This window comes from Arachis ipaensis, chromosome B09, assembly GCF_000816755.2.
Source record: "Arachis ipaensis cultivar K30076 chromosome B09, Araip1.1, whole genome shotgun sequence".
Lineage (NCBI taxonomy): Eukaryota > Viridiplantae > Streptophyta > Magnoliopsida > Fabales > Fabaceae > Arachis > Arachis ipaensis.
The window spans coordinates 134,218,647-134,242,057 of record NC_029793.2 but is presented as its reverse complement, the minus strand read 5'-3'; the positions used below and the strand labels follow the sequence as shown (position 1 = coordinate 134,242,057).

At 36.1% G+C, this 23,411-nt stretch overlaps 1 protein-coding gene and 1 long non-coding RNA gene across 3 annotated transcripts; both read left to right on the top strand.

Annotated features, from left to right (window-relative positions):
- On the top strand, positions 12,266 to 13,425 carry LOC107619708 (lectin). Its single transcript, XM_016322004.2, has one exon. The coding sequence runs from the start codon at positions 12,398 to 12,400 to the stop codon at positions 13,193 to 13,195; it is 798 nt and encodes a 265-aa protein (XP_016177490.1). The 5' UTR covers positions 12,266 to 12,397; the 3' UTR covers positions 13,196 to 13,425.
- On the top strand, positions 16,701 to 17,616 carry LOC107618093. Of its 2 annotated transcripts, none has more exons than XR_001615148.2 (4): positions 16,701 to 16,849; positions 17,052 to 17,109; positions 17,212 to 17,343; positions 17,452 to 17,616. It is a non-coding gene; the product is annotated as an uncharacterized LOC107618093 (long non-coding RNA). The 2 variants fall into 2 exon arrangements; XR_002353400.1 differs by having other exon boundaries at positions 17,209 to 17,343.

Below are 23,411 nucleotides of genomic sequence, written 5' to 3'. Positions count from 1 at the left end.
CAAAGTGTGATTCACGTTTAAGAGCTCCAAGTCCTTTGGCGCCATTGTTGATGATCACAATTTCGTGCACCAATGATAGAAGCAAAGGTTACATTTCAAGCTTTCTTACTAACAATAACAAAACAACATAATCAAATTCAAGCTGTAAAAAGTATGCATATAAACCATTTCTACTATACTTGAATAAAATATCAAACAACTAGCTGACTCTACTCTACTTTATTTCCAGTTCCATTTACGTCAACAGTAAAATTGCTGTAGATTTAACAACTAAGATTCTTTCAACACCTTACACTAATTTAAGGAGCAGGTGCTTCAGTGCTGGAGGGCACATTCTCGGATATTGGTGCAGTGGGAAAAGTATATATGTGTGCTTTCTTGAGAATTTCAGCAACAATTCAATGTTTGCGCTTGCTCAAAGGCCTAAAGGATCCAGTCAAACCTGAAAGAACAACAACAAAAGAGATCGCTTACTAAGTTTTCTTGAAAAATCTAGAGGGTATATTAACATTTAACCATCATGTAATAAGAATAATACAACTGCCAAACCTTAGCTTATTCCACTAAGAGAAATAAGCTATATAGATCAAATGCCATCATAATATCCTATCATAAACCATGTCTAAAGTAAAAATACTAAAATATAAAGTCGATGATTTCAGTGCTCTAATCTTTAAATTCTCTTGTTTTGTGTGTTTTGTTGTTTCTCATATGCATTCTCAATTTGTCAGTGTCTCTTATATCAAAATTTTTAAGTTTGGTGTCCTGCATGCATTGTTTATTTTATCTTAGTTGCATTCTTATTGTTTCTCATCATTAAAAATTCAAAAATATTTTCAAAATTGTGTCTTTTCAAGTCAATAATACATAGAATTGAAGATTCAGAACATTCAGCAGAGGAATCAAACAGAAAAAGCTGGGCGTTCAAAACACCCATTGAAGAAGGAAAACTGGCGTTTAAACGCCAGCCAGGGTACCTGGCTGGGCGTTTAACGCCCAAAAAGGTAGAGATTTGGGCGTTAAACGCCAGAATGGGCACCATTCTGGCCGTTTAACGCCAGGATGACACTAGAGGGAAGATTTTGTTTTTAATTCACATTTTTTCAAGTTTTCATAATTTTTCAAAATCAAATCTTTTTCAAATCATATCTTTTCAATCATATCTCTTTCAAAATCAATTTCTTTCCATTTTATATTTATTTTTGCTATTTTCAAAAATCCTTGCTTCAATTAAAGATTTACTTCAAAATTTTCAAGTTGTTACTTGCCTATTAAGAAAGGATCAAACTTTAAATTTTAAAATCATATCTTTTAATTTCTTGATAGTCAAGTAATCAACTTTAATTTTAAAAATTTTCTTTTTCTAAATTGATTTTCAATCATATCTTTTCAAACATATCTTTTCAATCACATCTTTTTCAAAATTAATTTTTTTCAATCATATCTTTTTCTAATTTCAAATTTTTTTTTTTAAAAAATCACTTTATTTCTTTCCCAATCTTAGTTTTCGAAAATCTCAATCAAATTTTCAAATTTCTTTTTAATTATTTCAAAATCTTTTTAAATTGTTTTCAAAAATTCTTCCCCTCTTTTCACATCTTTCTATTTAAAGGACTAAGACTCCTCATCAAGGTGCAATTCGAACTCTGTCCATCTTGATAAGTTCGAATTCCCTCTTCTCCACGTCCTCCTTCTATTCTTCTTTTCCTCTGACACCTCAAGGAATCTCTATACTGTGACATAGAGGATTCCCTACTTTCTTGTTCTCTTCTCTTTCATATGAGCAGGAACAAAGATAAAGGCATACTTGTTCAAGCTGATCCTGAACCTGAAAGGACCTTGAAGAGAAAGCTAAGAGAAGCTAAAGAACAATTCTCTTTAGAGGGCTTAACAGAACTCTTCAAAGAAGAAGAAACCATGGCAGCCGAAAACAACAACAATGCCAACAATGCAAGGAAGGTGCTTGGTGACTTCACTGCACCTACTCCTGATTTCTATGGGAGAAGCATCTCTATCCCTGCCATTGGAGCAAACAACTTTGAGCTTAAGCCTCAATTAGTTTCTCTAATGCAACAGAATTGCAAGTTTCATGGACTTCCATTGGAAGATCCTCATCAGTTCTTAGCTGAGTTCTTGTAAATCTGTGGCACTGTCAAGACCAATGGGGTTGACCCTGAAGTCTACAAACTTATGCTTTTTCCTTTTGCTGTAAGAGACAGAGCTAGAACATGGTTGGATTCACAACCTCAGGAAAGCCTGAACTCTTGGGAAAAGCTAGTCAATTCCTTCTTGGCAAAGTTCTTTCCACCTCAAAAATTGAGTAAGCTTAGAGTGGAAGTCCAAACCTTTAGACAGAAGGATGGTGAATCCCTCTATGAAGCTTGGGAGAGATACAAGCAATTGATCAGAAGGTGCCCTTCTGACATGCTTTCAGAATGGAGCGTCATAGGAATCTTCTATGATGGTCTGTCTGAACTATCCAAGATGTCATTGGACAGCTCTGCTGGAGGATCTCTTCATCTGAAGAAGACGCCTGTAGAAGCTCAAGAACTCATTGAAATGGTTGCAAATAACCAATTCATGTACACCTCTGAAAGGAATCCTGAGAATAATGGGACAACTCAGAAGAAAGGAGTTCTTGAGATTGATACTCTGAATGCCATACTAGCTCAGAATAAAATATTGACCCAACAAGTCAATATGATTTCTCAGAGTCTGTCTGAAATGCAAGCAGCAACAGGCAGTACTAAGGAAGCGTCCTCTGAAGAAGAAGCTTATGATCCTGAGAACCCAGCAATGGAAGAGGTGAATTACATGGGAGAATCCTATGGAAACACCTATAAACCTTCATGGAGAAATCATCCAAATCTCTCATGGAAGGATCAACAGAGACCTCAACAAGGTTTCAACAACAACAATGGTGGAAGAAACAGGTTTAGCAATAGCAAGCCTTTTCCATCATCTTCTCAGCAACAGACAGAGAATGCTAAGCAAAGCCACTCTGACTTAGCAACCATTGTCTCTGATCTAATCAAAACCACTCAAAGTTTCATGACTGAAACAAGGTCCTCCATTAGAAATTTAGAGGCACAAGTAGGTCAGCTGAGTAAGAAAATTACTGAACTCCCTCCTAGCACTCTCCCAAGCAATACAGAAGAGAATCCAAAAAGAGAGTGCAAGGCCACAACCACATCTCATTTGGCCAAACTTGGAGAGGAGGAAGAGGCAGTGATTCCCACTGAGGAAGTCCTTAATGGACGCCCACTGACCTCCATGGAGCTCCCTAATGAGGAACCATGGGAATCTGAGGCTCAAGGAGGAAGAGGCAGTGATTCCCACTGATGAAGACCTCAATGGACGCCCACTGACCTCCATGGAATTCCCTAATGAGGAACCATGGGAATCTGAGGCTCATACTGAGACCATAGAGATTCCATTAAATCTACTTCTGCCATTCATGAGCTCTGATGAATATTCTTCCTCTGAAGAGGATGAAGATGTTACTGAAGAGCAAGTTACTAAGTACCTTGGAGCAATCATGAAGCTAAATGCCAAGTTATTTGGTAATGAGACTTGGAAGAATGAACCTCCATTGCTCATCAAAGAACTGGATGACTTGACTAGGCAGAGATTACCTCAAAAGAAACAGGACCCTGGAAAGTTCTCAATCCCTTGTACCATAGGCACCATGACCTTTGAAAAGGCTCTGTGTGACCTAGGGTCAAGCATAAACTTTATGCCTCTCTCTGTAATGGAGAAGCTAGGGATCATTGAGGTACAAGCTGCAAGAATCTAACTAGAGATGGAAGACAATTCAAAGAAACAAGCTTATGGACTTGTAGAGGATGTCTTGGTAAAGGTTGAAGACCATTACATCCCTGCTGATTTCATAGTCCTAGAGACTGGAAAGTGTATGGATGAATCCATCATCCTTGGCAGACCCTTCCTAGCCACAGCAAAAGCTGTGATTGATGTTGACAGAGGAGAATTGATCATTCAAGTGAATGGAGACTCCCTTGTGTTTAAAGCTCAAGGATATCCCTCTGTCACCATGGAGAGGAAGCACGAAGAGCTTCTCTCAATACAGAGTCAAACAGAGCCCCCACAGTCAAACTCTAAGTTTGGTGTTGGGAGGCCACAACCAAACTTTAAGTTTGGTGTTGAACCCCCACATTCAAACTCTAAGTTTGGTGTTGGGAGGTTCTAACATTGCTCTGAACATCTGTGAGGCTCTATGAGAGCCACTATCAAGCTATTGACATTAAAGAAGTGCTTGTTGGGAGGTAACCCAATTTTTACTTTAAATTTCTATTGTTATTTTATGTTTTCTGTAGGTTGATGATCATGTGAAGTCACAAAAACAATTGAAAAAGCAAAAAACAAAGTGAAAAACAGAATGAAAAATAGAACACCCTGGAGGAGACAGTTACTGGCGTGTAAACGCCAGTAAAGGTAGCAGAATGGGCGTTAAACGCCAAGTCTGGCACCATTCTGGGCATTTAACGCCAGAAAAGGGCACCAGACTGGCGTTTAACGCCAGGATTGGCAGAAAAGGGCGTTTTGCACGCCACTTGGTGCAGGGATGAGATATCCTTAACACCTCAGGATCTATGGATCCCACAGGATCCCCACCTACCCCACCACTCTCTCTCTTCTTCACCCATTCACCAATCACCTCAATACCTCTTCCCCAAAAACCCCTCACCTATCAAATCCCACCATTCTCATCACCACTTACATCCATCCTTCATAAAACCCCACCTACCTCACCATTCAAATTCAAGCCACTTTCCCTCCCAAACCCACCCTCTATAGCCGAACCATACACACCCCTCTCACCCCTATATAAATCCATCTTCACTCCTTTATTTTCACACAACCTAAACACCACTTCTCCCCCTTGGCCGAAACACAAAGCCCACTCTATCTCCTCTATTTCTTCTTCTTCTACTCTCTTCTTTCTTCTTTTGCTCGAGGACGAGCAACCTTCTAAGTTTGGTGTGGTAAAAGCTAAAGCTTTTTGTTTTTCCATAACCATTTATGGCACCAAAGGCCGGAGAAACCTCTAGAAAGAGGAAAGGGAAGGCAAAAGCTTCCACCTCCGAGTCATGGGAGATGGAGAGATTCCTCTCAAGGGTGCATCAAGACCACTTCTATGAAGTTGTCGCCAAGAAGAAAGTGATCCCCGAGGTCCCTTTTAAGCTCAAAAAGGGCGAATATCCAGAGATCCGACATGAGATCCGAAGAAGAGGTTGGGAAGTTCTCACCAACCCCATTCAACAAGTCAGAATCTTAATGGCTCAAGAATTCTATGCCAATGCATGGATCACCAAGAACCATGATCAAAGTGTGAACCCGGACCCTAAGAATTGGCTTACAATGGTCTGAGGAAAATACTTAGATTTTAATCCAGAAAATGTAAGGTTGGCATTCAACTTGCCCATGATGCAAGGAGATGCACACCCCTACACTAGAAGGGTCAACTTTGATCAAAGGTTGGACCAAGTCCTCATAGACATATGTGAAGAGGGCGCTCAATGGAAGAGAGATTCAAGAGGGAAGCCGGTTCAACTAAGAAGGCATGACCTCAAGCCCGTGGCTAGGGGATGGTTGGAGTTCATCCAACGCTCAATCATTCCCACTAGCAACCGGTCCGAAGCTACTATAGACCGGGCTATCATGATACATAGCATCATGATTGGAGAAGAAGTGGAAGTTCATGAGGTTATATCCCAAGAACTCTACAAGGTGGCAGACAAGTCCTCCACTATGGCAAGGTTAGCCTTCCCTCATCTCATTTGTCACCTCTGCAATTCGGCTGGAATTGACATAGAGGAAGACATCCTCATTGATGAGGACAAGCCCATCACTAAGAAAAAGATGGAGCAAACAAGAGATCCCACTCATGGACAAGAGCATGAGGAATTTCCTCATCATGAAATCCATGAGATACCTCAAGGGATGCATTTTCTTCCACAAAACTATTGGGAGCAAATCAACACCTCCCTAGGAGAATTAAGTTCCAACATGGGACAACTAAGGGTGGAGCACCAAGAGCATTCCATCCTCCTTCATGAAATTAGAGAAGATCAAAGAATCATGAGAGAGGAGCAACAAAGGCAAAAAAAGCAAGCAGAAAAATCCAAATACCCCTTTAAACCAAAAGGCAAGGGTGATAAAAAGGATCCAAGGCTTTGAGCATCAGTGGATAGGAGGGCCGACAGGAATAAAATCTTGGCCTAAGTGGCTAAACCAAGCTGTCCCTAACCATGTGCTTGTGGCGTGAAGGTGTCAAGTGAAAACTTGAGACTGAGCGGTTAAAGTTGAGGTCCAAAGCAAAAAGAATAGTGTGCTTAAGAACCCTGGACACCTCTAATTGGGGGCTCTAGCAAAGCTGAGTCACAATTTGAAAAGGTTCACTCAGTTATGTGTCTGTGGCATTTATGTATCCGATGGTAATACTGGAAAACAAAGTGCTTAGGGCCACGGCCAAGACTCATAAAGTAGCTGTGTTCAAGAATCAACATACTTAACTAGGAGAATCAATAACACTATCTGGATTCTGAGTTCCTATAGATGCCAATCATTCTGAACTTCAAGGGATAAAGTGAGATGCCAAAAATGTTCAGAAGCAAAAAGCTAAAAGCCCCGCTCATCTAATTAATACTGATCTTCATAGATGATTTTGGAATTCATTGAATATTCTCTTCTTTTTTTATCCTATTTGATTTTCAGTTGCTTGGGGACAAGCAACAATTTAAGTTTGGTGTTGTGATGAGCGGATAATTTATACGCTTTTTGGCATTGTTTTTAGTATGTTTTTAGTATATTTTAATTAGTTTTTATTATATTTTTATTAGTTTTTAAATAAAAATCACTCTTCTGGACTTTACTATGAGTTTGTGTGTTTTTCTGTGATTTCAGGTATTTTCTGGCTGAAATTGAGGGACCTGAGCAAAAATCTGATTCAGAGGCTGAAAAAGGACTGCAGATGCTGTTGGATTCTGACCTCCCTGCACTCAAAGTGGATTTTCTTAAGCTACAGAAGCCCAATTGGTGCGCTCTCAATTGCGTTGGAAAGTAGACATCCTGGGTTTTCAAGAAATATATAATAGTCCATACTTTGCCCGAGATTTGATGGCCCAAACCGGCGTTCCAAGTCAGCTCAAGAATTCTGGCGTTTAACTCCGAAACTGGCACAAAAGCTGGAGTTAAACGCCCAAACTGGCACAAAAGCTGGAGTTTAACTCCAAAAAAAGTCTCTACACGAAAATACTTCAATGCTCAGCCCAAGCACACACCAAGTGGGCCCGGAAGAAGATTTCTGCATTAATTACCTATTTCTGTAACCCTGGGCTACTAGTTTTCTATAAATAGGACCTTTTGCTATTGTATTTTCATCTCTTTTACACACTTTTCATATACTTTCATAGATCTTTTCACGTTTGGGGGCTGGCCTCACGGCCATGCCTGAACCTTGTTCTTATGTATTTTCAACGGTGGAGTTTCTACACACCATAGATTAAGGGGTGGAGCTCTGCTGTTCTTCATGAATTAATACGAAGTACTATTGTTTTTCTCTTCAACTCAAGTCTATTTCTTCTCCAAGATATTCATTCGTTCTTCAACTTGATGAATGTGATGATCCGTGACACTCATCATCATTCTCACCTATGAACATGTGACTGACAACCACCTCTGTTCTACTAGCAATGGCTTGAATGCGTATCTCTTGGGTTTCTAATCTAAAATTGGAACCTTCGTGGTATAGGCTAGAATTATTGGCGGCCATTCCTGAGATTCGGAAAGTCTAAACCTTGTCTGTGGTATTCCGAGTAGGATCTGGGAAGGGATGACTGTGACGAGCTTCAAACTCGCGATTGTGGGGCGTGTGACAGACGCAAAAGGATCAATGGATCCTATTCCGACATGATCGAGAACCGACAGCTGATTAGCCGATATTGTGACAGAGCATCAGGACCATTTTCACTGAGAGGACGGGATGTAGCCATTGACAACAGTGATGCCCAACATAAAGCTTGCCATAGAAAGGAGTATGAATGATTGGAAGAAGGCAATAGGAAAGCAGAGGTTCAAGGGGAACAAAGCATCTTCATACGCTTATCTGAAATTCACCAATGAATTACATAAGTATCTCTATCTTTATTTTATGTTTTATTCATCTTTTAATTATCAATCCTCCATCATCATTTGAATCTGCCTGACTGAGATTTACAGGATGACCATAGCTTGCTTCAAGCTGACAATCTCCGTGGGATCGACCCTTACTCACGTAAGGTTTATTACTTGGACGACCCAGTGCACTTGCTGGTTAGTTGTGCGGAATTGTGACAAAGTGTGATTCACGTTTAAGAGCTCTAAGTCCTTTGGCGCCATTGTTGATGATCACAATTCTGTGCACCAATGATAGAAGCAAAGGTTACATTTCAAGCTTTCTTACTAACAATAACAAAACAACATAATCAAATTCAAGCTGTAAAAAGTATGCATATAAACCATTTCTACTATACTTGAATAAAATATCAAACAACTAGCTGACTCTACTCTACTTTATTTCTAGTTCCATTTACGTCAACAGTAAAATTGCTGTAGATTTAACAACTAAGATTCTTTCAACACCTTACACTAATTTAGGGAGCAGGTGCTTCAGTGCTGGAGGGCACATTCTCGGATATTGGTGCAATGGGAAGAGTATATATGCGTGCTTTCTTGAGAATTTCAGCAACAATTCAATGTTTGTGCTTGCTCAAAGGCCTAAAGGATCCAGTCAAACCTAAAAGAACAACAGCAAAAGAGATCGCTTACTAAGTTTTCTTGAAAAATCTAGAGGGTATATTAACATTTAAGCATCATGTAATAAGAATAATACAACTACCAAACCTTAGCTTATTCCACTAAGAGAAATAAGCTATATAGATCAAATGCCATCATAATATCCTATCATAAACCATGTCTAAAGTAAAAATACTAAAATATAAAGTTACAAAGACAATACTAATAATTAAGTTCAATATTTTAAGAAATAAAGAAGGACTGCAAATTAGATGGGTAAGTTGAAAGTTGTTACTAACTCGATCACCAATGTTACGTTGATTGTGCTCGTCGTGTGGCATAAATTTAGGAGTTTGTTTGATGTAACAAGTGTACACTTTGTGGTGGAATAGGATGTCCATTGCCACCACCACGGACTTCTGCATCTTATTGGAAACCACCATTCCTACGACTTGCTTCATCGTTCTAACCCAACCTCCACAATCTCTAAGCTTGATTCTGATGTATAGCAACTACAACACAATAAAAAATAAAAAAATATAAATAATGAATGCCAAAATTACATTTCAGGAACAATAACTAAGGACAAAAATTCTGGTGGATCAAGACATGTTTTCATTACAATCACCACACCCAAATTCCATAGAATAATAGTTTCATTTATGCCTAAAGTTTAAAATTATTGAATTTATTGAGTTTAGTTAACATAGTTTCATGTTAGTTTCAAATAACACAGGAATTCCAGCATATACATGTACTCCAAAGCAAAAGGCATATTAATAACATGATATCAAACATGGTTAAAATTCTTAAATCAAAACAGAATAAAAAAAATCCTAAATCTAAACTAATACATGAACTAAATCTGAAAAAAAAATAATAAGAAGAATGAGGAGAACAGTATAACTGGAGGGAGGAAGGAGGCAGCTCCGATGAAGTGGTGGCAGCATAGACAACAAAGTGGTGGCGGCAGTGACCAACCAGCAGGGTTGCATTATTAGGATTTTTTAAAAATAAATTAAAAAAAAAATAGGAAGAAGGAGGAGGACAACATACCTGAAAAGGAGGTAGGAGGCAGCTCCAACAACACAGGGAGCAGTGGCGACAGCAGTTTGACAGTGGTGGCGGCAACAGTGACAGGAGTGACAAAAACGGTAGCGATAGAATGACCAAAGCAACGCAAGATGTCCACACAGTCTTTGAACGTTGTTGGTAGTGGCCGACGCTGGTAGAGGGGCTACCAGAGGTGGTTTGTGAGAGAGAGAGAGAGAGAGAGAGAGGAGAAGGTTAGAGAGAGAGAGAGAGAAAGAGTAGTTCAAAAATGAGAGGGGAGAAGGTTCGCTGTTTGAATTTAGGGCAAAATTACCATTGGATGATTTACCGGCGGATAAAACCGCAGTAATGCTTTGCGAATGACCAAAATGCAGCATTGCACTAATTCGAATAATTCGACGATAATGATCGCGCCATTTTTTTATTTTTTTCCTCCAATTATTGCCGGAAAATTTACTGTCGAAAAATCGAATCCAACGATAATCTTTTTATCCGACGAATTTATTGCTAACATCCAATTCTAAATCTGACGGTATTTAACGTTTTTCTTGTAGTGCATGAAAGATGAAATTTTGCGGACAAAACTACCGAACCTTAAAAAATTATTTAAAATTCCTAAACTACCCTCTAATCTAACCTAACCTTAAATTCAAATTTTACTCCACAATACCACCACACTAATTCCAAACCCCACCATCACCCAAATTCTTTCTCACCACCACTCATCCCCAACTACCACAATCATTGCTGCCATTGCCACCTCATTCTCTTTACTACCACTATTATACTATTTTATTTCCCTCCAATCACTACCAACAAACGAACCCATCCTCTTTCTCATATAGATCACAAATCTTCTTTGCTTCATGTGAGAGCGAATTGCAAACCTTTTTTTCCAAAAACTCCATGAAAGATAGATTGAGGTAAAGGAAAGAGAGGAGGCAACAGTTGCGGGAACCATAGCTGTCATTGCCGCTATTGAAAGATCCAAAAGTGAGAAAGACCAAATCGAAAAAAGGGAAGAAAAAGAAAAAAGGCGCGATGGTGAGGAGTAAGTATGAAGACGACGGAGGGAATCAATACTGTCTCTCACACATACACACGCAGAGAGAGAGAGAGAGAGAGAGAGAGAGAAGATGCTACGCAGTGAAAAGGAGGAAACACAGAAGGGAGGAGCTATTGTCGGGTGTGAGATGAGCTATCACCATTTAAATGTTGCTGCTTTTTTTTTTCTTTTCTTTCTGTTTTGGTTTTTCAAGTGGGGTTTTAGAAAATTTTTGAGTTTAAAAATCTAGAGATAATGCAACCATGGAAGATTTTGAGAAGTTAAATTTCTGATAATAGTGATGATAGACTATAAAAAAAAGAGAAATCTTGGTTTAGAGATTTTGGAACTGTCCAAGTACGAGTTATAGTGGTGGTGGAAGTATAGTTATGGCGACGACAATGGTGATGATGACGACGACAGTGATCATAATGGTAATAATTAGGAATGAGATTTGGATGGTAATGGATTTAAATGATAGTGATAAAAGATTGAGAATTTAAAAATTGGTAGCAAAAGAGATTAGAGATGGATTAAAATAGGTAAAAGAACAATTTAAAAATTTAAAATAATTTTTTAAAATTTTGATAATTTTATCAGAAAAAATTTATCTTTTATAAATTTAAAGTTAATTTTTTAAAAAATAAACTTATCGATATTCTAGGTATTGAGGAGTAAAAATATTAGTTTCTCGAATTCTTCAAAGGAGCTGCTTATTTGGGTCAGGAATTCGTGGAGTGGTAGGATCACTATGAAAAACAAAATCTCAACTCATCTGTCTAAATTAAAGCATTTGACTCTATTCAAATAATATGCATAAAATAAAATGATAAAATAGAAAAGTGACCAGTTTAACTTTATCTGATTATAAAATAAATATCTCTGCGATCTTTCCTTCAATTCACTTATTCACATCAACGTATATAAAAAATATTTTCACATATATATTTTATTGTATCATTATTAATAACTTTTTTATACAGAACAAATTTATTATAAGAGTTCTTTTCTAAAGAAAAACAATATTCTCACTTATATTAATATCAATTATTGTCAAAACAGCACCAACTAAAAATTACTAACGCATCAAAATTATGTCAATTTCCACCTTTTTTCGAATCAATATTTTATCCGATCCATCCGATTACTTTTTTGTATATCACTATTTTTATTAGCATCAAACGCCACCGTGCTGGACCATAAGAATAATCAAGATCCTACAAGAAGTCCTTCTCCATACGTATCATCAACCTGAACCCTCAATACATATGAAACGGCGACTCCCTTCAGCCGACATGACGTATCATCAGCCTCACCTCTCTAATTTTAATCTTATATCCAGATATAAGCTACCAATCATATTCAAAAATTAATGTCAAGAATAATACATAAAACGTTACGTGCAAATAAAAGAGAGATCGGTCATCATCTATTTAAGAACCAACTAGCTTCCTTGGGTATTTAACAAAGAAAACCCATCATCATTATTATTCTATTTACATAATTATGGCTATCCCAAAGAAACACCACTCATCTACTCTTCCACTTGTTCTCACCTTCATAACATTCTACTGTCTCAATGTAGTGACCTCTGTAACCTACTCCACCACCTTCACATACGATCGGTTCGACTCCGACACCGACCTCCTCATGCAAGGCAATGCCGTCTTTTCCCCCAACTTCGCCTTGGAACTCACCAAAGAGCGAAACGGCATCCCCCAATCCGGCAGCGTCGGTCGTACGTTCTCCACCTTCCCGATAGTTTTACACATGTCCGGAAGGGTGGCAACCATTTCCACTTCATTTGTCTTGAATATCTCTCAACCTAACTCCACCGCTACTCCCGCCGATGGCATCACCTTCTTCATCGCTCCCATCTCCGACCTACCACCACGCTCCGGCGGGGGGTTTCTCGGACTCTTCAGCAATCAAACCAATTCTTCATCAACCACTTCAATTGTCGCAGTCGAATTTGATACATACCCTAATCTTGATATTGGGGATCCAAACTATAGACACATTGGAATTAACGTTAATTCCATCAAATCCTCCGCTACTTCTCGGTGGAATTTTCGAAGTGGAGAACCATTGAATGTAACAATAACCTATGATCCTTCACTTAAAAGGCTAAGGGTTGTTGCTTCTTACACTAACGGAAACAATCACGTTGATTTAGCCTATCGAATTGATTTTGGAAGTGTTCTTTCTGAACAGGTTTATGCAGGTTTCTCTGGTTCAACCGGAAAATATGCAGAAGTGAACCACGTTAATTCTTGGAGTTTCAATTCAACCTTAGTTGTGTAATAGCTGGGATCCTTTTTTCCATGATTCAATATTTGACCCGCAACAATAATAATAAGGACATTACGTTCAAGTCTACGTTGCGTGCACTTGGCAGAGGATGGACTTTCTTACGTTGCCATATTTGACCTTATAATAATAAGGACATTACGTTCAAGTCTAGTCCATTACTATTTTTCTGTATGTAAAATAGTAACAAATTGATAATTTATACGATGTATTTTTATACAAAAGTAATAGTTAATATCTAGATATATATTACATTAAATAATTTAGTTAAATACATTAAATTATTTAATATTTTTTATATTATATATAGTATTAAAATATTTATTAAAATTAAAATTTTTACTAATAATTGTCTTAAATTAATATTCAGATTTGCTTATTGAATTTAAGCATATTTGGTGAAAGGATGAATTGAATGAGAGTCAATTGAAAATTCCACATACACCCATAATCCAAAACACAATACCAAACTGAACGTGTTATTTTTTTTAGAGTAAATATTATTTTTGTCCTCAAAATTTAAATAAATTTTAAAATTGTCTCTAATATTTAAAAATTTTATTTATATTTTTAACATTTTTAATTTATATATATCAATGTTATCCTACTATCAAATTGACTAATATTTTTGTAACGTTGTTATATACCCGGAGGTTAGTGTCCGTTGTAGCAGAGCTTTGTTGGTAACTGTTACCGAATAAAAACAAAAAAAAAACAAAAATAGGCCTTCTCTCCAAAATCCTAATTGCAAAACATGTTCTTGTTATTGTTGCTACGTACACCTCCTCTCAAGCTCCATATCCTCTCCTTGATTTTAATGGAGTCTAAAGAATTCCAATTTGAAACGAGGTGAAGCAGCAAACATATCTATTGTAATCTAACAATAGAACTTTCAAAAAGGTAATCACGGTTCAGGCAACAGAATAAATAAGAAGAAGAATCTAGGTTTTAGAATCAACTAACCTAAGAGTTGGAGTTGACGCAGAAACTCGGAGTTGTGCATTCGAAGCTTCAGAGGGACAAGCTAGAAATCCAAGGGAAGGAGAGGAGAAGGAGAGATCATTGCGAAACTGAAGGACAGACGTTTAGCATGGTAGCAGTAGCAGCAACAGCGACAGTCGAAGATATTAGTAGAATTAGAAAATATGGCAGCGACTGGAATGGTAAGCTAAGAAAAAAGTTCTGTGGCCACACTTTTTTCTTGCCAAGTTTTAAAAGCGTGGCTAAAAAGGATCAATGGTCACGCTTTCATAAGGATGGCAATTGATTAGAGATTTGGCCATGTTTTTTCTTGTCATGCTTCAAAAGCGTGGCAAAAGGAGTCAATGGCCACACTTTTACGAGGGTGACAAATGATTAGAGATTTCATCATGTTTTTTTGTCACGCTTCAAAAGCGTGGCCATAGAAAGAAACAGTCACGCTTTTGATGCGTGGCGACATAGTTTCGTTATAGTGAACTTTTAAAAGTGTGGCAGTTTCCGGTAATTCTTTTAGCACGCTTCAAAAGTGTGGCCAAAAGGTTCCAAAAAAAAAAAGCTTTCGTTCAAATATGATGAGTTATATTGCTTCGAAACTCTTTCGCCTTCTTCGACCCTTTTGTGCTTCATTGAAAAATAAATATCAAAACCCTAACACTCCAAAGAACATTGCCAACGCTCGCAGTGCCTCCATTGGCGCTCCCTCTTCTAACACTCCCACCATCGCTGCTCCTACCATAAACCCCTAACCCTCCTTTGGCGGTGACTCTCTCTGGTGGTGACTTACTCGGCGCTCATTGTCCCTCGCAAGACCTTTCGTCGATGCCCCCTCCATCTTTGTTCCCTTTCGTCGCTGCAAACCTCTAACCCCTTCTGCCACCGCTCCCTTCAGTCGGAGCATTGGAGAAGGTTTGTTGTTCAAGGCCGCTCCCTTCCACTATTTCTTATCTTTAATGCATGTATTTAGCTACTATATCACTATTATGTCTGCTTACATATTTGAGATCTATTTTCGGTTCACTCTTGTCAATTTTATATTAAGTAAAATTGTAATTTCAATAGTTCAAATCTTAGTTTAGACCAAGAAAAAAGTTAAATATTGTTCATTTGAAAGAACTTTAGTCGCTTGCATTTTTAGTATCACAGATTTGGACTAACATTCCTATCATTCCATTAGTTTATTGTCTAGTCAATTTATTATACATTTTGCTGGATCTGATAATAATTCATTATACATTGTTAAAATGGCTTCTGTTGACAGATCATGGATGTCTTAAGCATAAAAAAATTTGTTGATGTGTTGCCGCCTTTGTTATTTGATTATAATATAAATGTTTGATATGTTGCTGCCCTTGTTTTATGATGATCATCATGAGATATGTGCTTGCACTACAAGAAAATAGAGTATTTGTAACAAAAAAATTTGTATCAAATTTAAAATTATTATAAATTATTATTTTTTGGTAACAATAATTAGTTATTGTTACAAAATAAGAATATTTTGTAACAACAAGAAAATTTGTTACAAAATATTTCAATATTTTATAACAATGTGATTTCTTTTGTTACAAATTATGTTGGCTTTCGTATCGAATTGTTATTTTTGTTGCAAAAATTCAAAATATTTTGTAACAAAATATCTATTTGTTTCAAAAGGTCTAAATATTTTGTAACAAGTTATTTATTTGTCACAAAATTCAAAGATTTCTTTGCAACTAAAAAAAAAATTTATTTTAACATATTAAAACCTTAATTCCCAATTTGATTTTACCCTAAATTTCTAAATCATTTTTAAACAAACAAATCCTAACCCCTTTAACCTAACCCTAACCGCCTTGCAACCTTCCCCCAAACCTCAACACTACCTTCACCTTTCCCCTTCAGCAGCACAATACACACTCTGAAATAGAAAGAAAGAAATAGAAATAAGGAAAGGGATGAGAGCAGAGGGGGATTCGAGAGAGAGGAAGAGAGCGTCGGGAGAGGAGATGTCCGCACCGCCATCACACGTCACCGCCGCCGAGCCTCGTCGTCGCCACTGGGGCCACCGATCCGTCACCGTCACTATTGGGTCGTCATCGCCGTCAGTTCCACCGAGAGGAGAGTTCGCGCGAGAGGGAGGTGACGTCGAGAGAGAGAGAGAGCTGCGCGAGGAAGGGGAGTTCTGTCCAACCGTCGCCGCCACTATCACGAGTTGAGGGTTGTGCTGTCGAAGCTCCGTCGCCATCCATGGAGTCGCAGGTGTGCATCGCCATCGAAAGGATGAGTGCCACGCCGAGGGAGAACCAACTGGAAAGAGGAAGAGGCGTCGCGACTGCTGCGAGCCTGCCATCGTCACCCTCATCGCGACTTGTCACCGCCGCTGTGAGCCTCTTCTGCTGCCATTCAAGGAGCTGTGCTCCATCGCTGTTTTGCCACCGTTGGAGCCGCCATCTCTTTGGTAAGCTTTAGCCCTTTTCTGGTTGTTTCTCATTGTCGGTCAAAATCCTGGTTACCATAAGAGTTGTTGCTGAGATTGTTTGTGCCAAGGATTGTTTATCGTGAGTTGCTCCGTCGTACGCCACCGTCGGAGCCATCATTCCGCTGCTGCCCCCTTGCTCTGAGCCGTTCCATTGTTGCAACAAGTGTTGTTATTGTGGCTGCTCGATTTAGTCGCACCTCTTTAGTATGGTAAGCTATTCCTTGATTCAGTTTCGAACTTTAGTATGGTAAGCTATTTGATGGATTGCTGTTGGTTGTTGACTTGTTTATTTCATTGTTGCTGCCTTGCTGGTTGTTCTGTTGAATTACTGAAACTGCTTCTGTTTTGTCTTGTTTTGTTTCTGCTTGTTCTGCTCCTCTGGTCCCTGGTCCTCTGCCTCTACTGGTCTAGTTCATTTCGGCCGTTCTTCCTCCCCGGTAGTTCTCGGCGTTGTCGTTCCCTAGTTGCTGTGCATCGTTTGGTTGCTGGTTTCTGGTTCATCTCGGTTGTTCTTCCTCTACAACTGTTCTTTTTTCTTGTTTTAATTCGTCTTATGTTTTTCCTATAGCAGCTTTTTCATAGTGTTAGAAATAGTTAGAGCATAGCATCCATTGTTGGAAGCAAACAAAGAATTGGTGGAAGTACACCCAGCTTAAGAAAAATCTGTGCCTCACTTACCCATGCAAAAAGGAGCCAACGCCAAGTAAGGTTTTCCCTGTCTTTTTGTGAGCCTGTTTTTTATTTTTTCCCACTGTTGGTGAACTGATCATTGGAGACCTGATTTAATTGGCTATCTTTATATGCTTGACAGTTGAGTAGTTGCTTCCTCATATATATGAAAGATGATAGTATAGAGGGAATATATGATACTTTGAAGGAGTGTGCTGTCATTAGCAAATCAGCAGGGAGAATTGGCGTTTCTATTCACAATATCTGTGCCACTGGCAGCTACATACATAGAACAAATGGGACATCCAATGGTATTGATCAAAGGGGAGGCAAGAGGAAAGGTAATACTTTATCCATGTTCTATAACTTCCATTTCTAACTGTGTTAATAATGTTACGTTTATAGGAAGAGCATCGTGCGAGAGATCTATTTTACGCACTTTGGGTGCCTGATCTCTTTATGGAAACAAATACAAATATTGTTTTTATGAATAGAATGTTTCAATGAGGTATAGGTTTGAATTTGTATCCCTTTTGTCTGCAAAAGATAAGGACTGAATCTTATGTCTAAATTTTTAAATGTTTTCTGCTGCTTATTTTGTTTGTTTACATCTAGGTTTCTTGTGGTGGAGATGAGTCTACTTTACTAATTAAAAGATGTCAACAATTTTCACATTATCCTTGTTACAACTTACACGACGAGATGTTTCAAAAGTTCAATTTTGATACGGAATAATGGGCTATCAAACTTATATCAAAGATTACAAATGAGAGGATATCCTAATTAAGGGTGATGCCATTGTGAAGCAGGTTATAATCTACTTATTAACATTATCATTAGGATATATTTGATTTTGGAAAGAGGGAAGATGTCTGAACCTGTGCTTTTTTACTCATCTTCTCATATAATTACAATTCTTCTTTCATGATACACAGGGGAATTGTCACATATGTACAACTCTTGGGGTTGCAAATCAATGCAGAAAAAGTTCTTCAGCATAAGAAAGAGCCTAGTTGAATTTGATGAAGTATTGGAGGTATGTTATGAGGAGACATTTTAAAGACATAGTTGGTTAAGTAATTACTTTGTAGCTTGTTGTCATAATATTCTTGGTTGTTGATTCAAATTGGTGAAAGTCTGTTTTGCCAAATTAGGTTTACTATTATTTTTGAATAAAAGTGAATGAAAAAAATTGTAATTAGTGTTATATCTTGTTTCTAATTTTTATTTTGATTTTTCTCATTTACAGGAGTGCAAAAATAGTGACAACATGCTACTTAAAGGATTCAAGAATATTTTGATTTATAGAGACACTAATCTATGTTAGAACTTTTAACTTTTGGTTGAACTAGTGCAAGACATATAACTTGTAGAACTAATCAATGTACTCACTAATGTTATTTTGTTTTAAAGCAATTTTAGCTAAATGAGACATGTTTGAATTATGTATGTTTTTACATATTATATAAATATAGACTTGCTTAGTAAAATAGTTAATATATTAGTTAATTAAAAAAATAATTTAGTAAATTATGTATGCAATTTGTATTAAAAAAAATTGTTACAAAATAATTATTTTGCTTTTGTAACTAAAGAAAAAAAATGTTACAAAATTAAGTTACATTTTGTAACAAAATTTTATGATAGAAAAAAATAGATTGTCACCAAAAATACTTTGAAGATCAAAATTTGTTATCACTTTTGTAACGACTTCTGATTTTTTGTATCAGAAAAATTTGTTACAAAATATCATTTTAAATTGTAACAGTTCTGTTTTTTGTTACAAAAACTTTTTGTAACGGAACATACTACAATGGCCCCTTTTTTTGTTACAAAATCCTTTTGTTTCAAAATTTTAATTTTTTGTAACAATTTTTTTATTACAAATATTATTTTTTCTTGTAGTGTTATTTGATGATGATAAAGTTGCTTGTTTCATTATAATTTTGTTTTATTTTCAATAATAATTTGAGATATTTTTAATTATAATTTTCTGCAATGATATTATATTTTGCTTCTGCTTTGCTGCTGCTTGGTACTTAATTAATCTGCTACTAAATTACTTAATTAAATGATAAATTGTTATGTCAGAATTATACTCAAAATGCTTGTATTACATGGCGACATGTGTCTCTTCTGAGTTTGGTGCTATGTCGGTTTACAATTTAACTTAGAGAAATGCATCGACTACTCACTTGTGCTGTATGTGTTCTTATGTTGAAATTGTATACTATTGGACAATTATTGACTTGGATAAATCCTACTGAGAAAACTTTATAGTTTATACTATATCCTTTTTCATGCTGGATGCATTTCTGTTTGGCATGTGAAGGGGAAAAAAAAAAAAAAAGAAGCAGAACTGGTATTGTACACAATTAAATGCTTCATTTGTACATGCTTCTGTTGGAATTTTCTCAAAATTTTTTAACCCAAAGATTATCCAAGTTAAATCATTAAGAAATAAAATACTTGAGTACGAAAGCGTATCTTAATTCATAAACATGAATCACGATTGGAAGAGTTTAGATTTTGTGGTTCTTTTGATCTTCCTCAACCAAAATCTTCTGTATTCTTAGGCGGTTGAATTGCAACTTTTCTGATGGAGAAAGAGTTGTTGAGGTGGCTTTTTTGGTATATTGGAGACCGAAATCATAAAGGCACTATTTATATTTGAGCATGGCACTCATTAAACCCTAAAGCCCAAATAAAATAGTATCTAAAATTCAAAAGATAATATATCTAAAGAACAAAAGATAATATATAGTTTTATTCTACCACCATTATATAAGTCATTTAATTTGAAATATCATAATTTGTGATTATAATTAATATATGTATTGCCCACAAACAAATTAGGAAATTAAAATAATTTTCTAACAATCTCCCACTTGGGCTATACATATATTCTTTCTTGACATAATCACATCTTATAAACTTTATGTGTGCATCTGAATGCTATTTCCGTTATTACTTTAACAATCTGGTCCATCTCATACATTAGATATGGAACTATCGCAACTTTTATCACATTAATGTCGTGATTGAACCATGACAATCACCATGCAGGGACGAATCTAGAAATCTAAGAGTGGAGGGGCCGAAAATTAAAATATTGTATAATCAAATATAATGCTATATATTTAATAATAGATATAACTATAATTAATTTTTAATAATAACTCTTTTTTTTATCAAAAATAGAGAGACTCGAATCTACGACCTCTTAATTGAGTATGGAGAGATTATGCCATTTAAACTATAGCTTATTAACAAGAATAATAACTCTTTTTACTATCACTACATTATTAAATTTTATTCTATACAAGATATCTATTATAATAGTATATGAGCTTTTAAAATTTGTTGGGGGCCAAGGCCACTACTTGCCCCCCTGAATCCGTCTCTGTCACCAAGCTAATATACTTGACGACATAGATCAAATTTGGATGAGTAATATGAAAATTACATGCCAAGTGATCTCATGCATGTCTATTTCCAGTTGGTCCAACTTTAAAACTTTATTGAGATCAAACACAAAACAAATGTTGCAAAATGAACATTTCACATAACATGAAATAAACCATCAACTTAATTCTGCAGAAAATAATTCAATTATCTATGATAGGACATATAGCATAAAATAAACTCTCACTAAACCAAGGCATCACAAATATTGACACCCATCCGAGCAGTGTGCTCATGAAAGACTTTAGAGATCAATCCCTTGGTTAATGGGTCTGCTATCATATACTTTGTTCCTATATGTTCTATGAAACTTTATTTTTCTTAAACTTTCTCCTTGACAACTAAGAACTTGATGTCTGTATGCTTCGATTTTGTTAAGCTCTTATTGTTGTTGGAAGATAGTACTGTTGACTTATTGTCACAAAATATTTTTAATGACCTTTCAATGTCATCTACTATACGAAGCCCAGTGACAAAGTTTCGCAACCATATGCCATGAAATTGGAATCAGAGTACCCAATGATCTCCAAATTTTTCTGATCTCCGATAAGTAAGCATGTAATCCTTTGTTCTCTTTAGATAACGCATTACGCTTTTAACAGCTATCCAATGATCTATGCCTAGATTGCTCAAGTATCTACCCAATACTCCCACTAGTACTATAAATGATATATCGAGACGTGCGCAGATTTGAGCATACATTAAGCTCCCTAGTGCTGATGCATAAAGTTTATCATGCATTGCTGTCCTCTCAAGATCAATTTTAGGGCATTGCTTGAGACTGAACTTGTCTCCTTTAGTTACGGGTGTGTCCATTGGTCTACATCTTTTCATACCATATCTACTTAAAATCTTTTCGATATAATTTTTTGTGATAATCCAATAATACAAAAGAGGCATCACCAAGATCTTTCATTTCAAATTTGTTCGATAGAAATTTTCTTTACCTTTATACCTCATGGAGACAAGTTTGCTCAAAAGGCTACTTGCATCCACCTTTTTATTCTTAGCAAATAATTTTTCAACATCTTTCAAGAACTGTTTTGTATCTTTATCCTCAGTAATTGAGCACCGAAATGTCTCAGAAATTGAGCGCTTCATGATCATAATGTTCATTCAATTAGATATCTCTCACTTCTCTATTTTAACCTCATTGAGATTTTCTGGAATGGAAGTGGATTTCTCCTCTCAAAGAACTATATCCAGATCCATACAATCGAGGACAATTTCCACGGTATCCTTCCAAACCTTAAAGTTTAAACCATTGAGCATAGGAATACTGCTAATTTATAAAGAAACATTGGTAGCTGAAGCCATAGTTTCTTTATTAGAACACAAAACATGCAGTAAACATTAGTTAAATAATGGAAAAAAAATTCATATTGAGATATCTAGAACAACATTAATGTTCAATCTTTGGATAGAAAAATTAACTGTACGTGATACTCTCGTTGCAATAATCAAATGTTGTCAAAATTTTTGTCACACATTAAGCCTTTCTTTGGACCGACTGAATGCGCATATGGAAACTTAAACTTTGCAACCTATTTATTACCGCATATATTTTCTATTAATTGGCCAAACAATAACCTTCCTTTGGGCTAATTATTAATCACATAATTAATAGAAAATAAACAAAAGTGTACAATGCTTATTATTTGGCCAAACACTAAACTTCCTTTGGGCCGATTATTGTGCGCATAAATAATAAGCATTACTTTATTCTTAATTAGCTACCCAAATATGTATTTACCATCAATATGTGTATGTAATTCGGCCAAATATAGACATTCCTTTGGACTGACCAATATTCGTATGAATTACATATCACCATATTCCTAATGTTTTAAATAAATCAATTTTCACAAAAAGGCTACTTTGGTAGCATAATATTCAATCAATTTATTCCAAAACTAAATCTTTATAAAATAGGTGGGTATAATAATCTAAATTGTTACTAGTTTTCTTATGTAACAATTAAAAAAATATTTAAATCGCAAAAGGAATTAAATCTTAATGGTGTCTTTTCAGACCTTAAAAAAAGACATAATTATAACTATTCAACAAATTGATATGTCAAACAAAATTTTGATCAATTAAGATTAGAATCAATTATTATGATTCAATTCACGTAAAACAAAAAAAAAATAATGAATTTACTAAAGGAATGAATCCATATAGAATGGTATAAAAAAGATAAACAAACGAAGAATTTTTTTTTTTTAAATCTGGATTCATATTCACATATTAAATTACAGTGCATACAAAAAAAACTTTATGGTAATTAAATTCTTTTAATTTTATTAACATGTGCTACACAATCCAAAAATAACACATATTTAAATTTAATTTCATAGATTTAAATTAAGATTTAAATTGAAATAAAATAAATTTATAATTTTTTAATGATTTAATCATAGATGGCTCTGATACCACTTGTTGGAATTTCCTCCGAATTCCTTAGCCCAAAGATTATCCATGTTAAATCATTAAGAAATAAAATACTTGAGTACGGAAGCGTACTTTAATTCATAAACATGAATCACGATTGGAAGAGTTTGGATCTTGTGGTACTTTCGATCTTCCTCAACCAAAGCCTTCTGTATTCCTAGGCGACTGAATTGCAACTTCACTTAT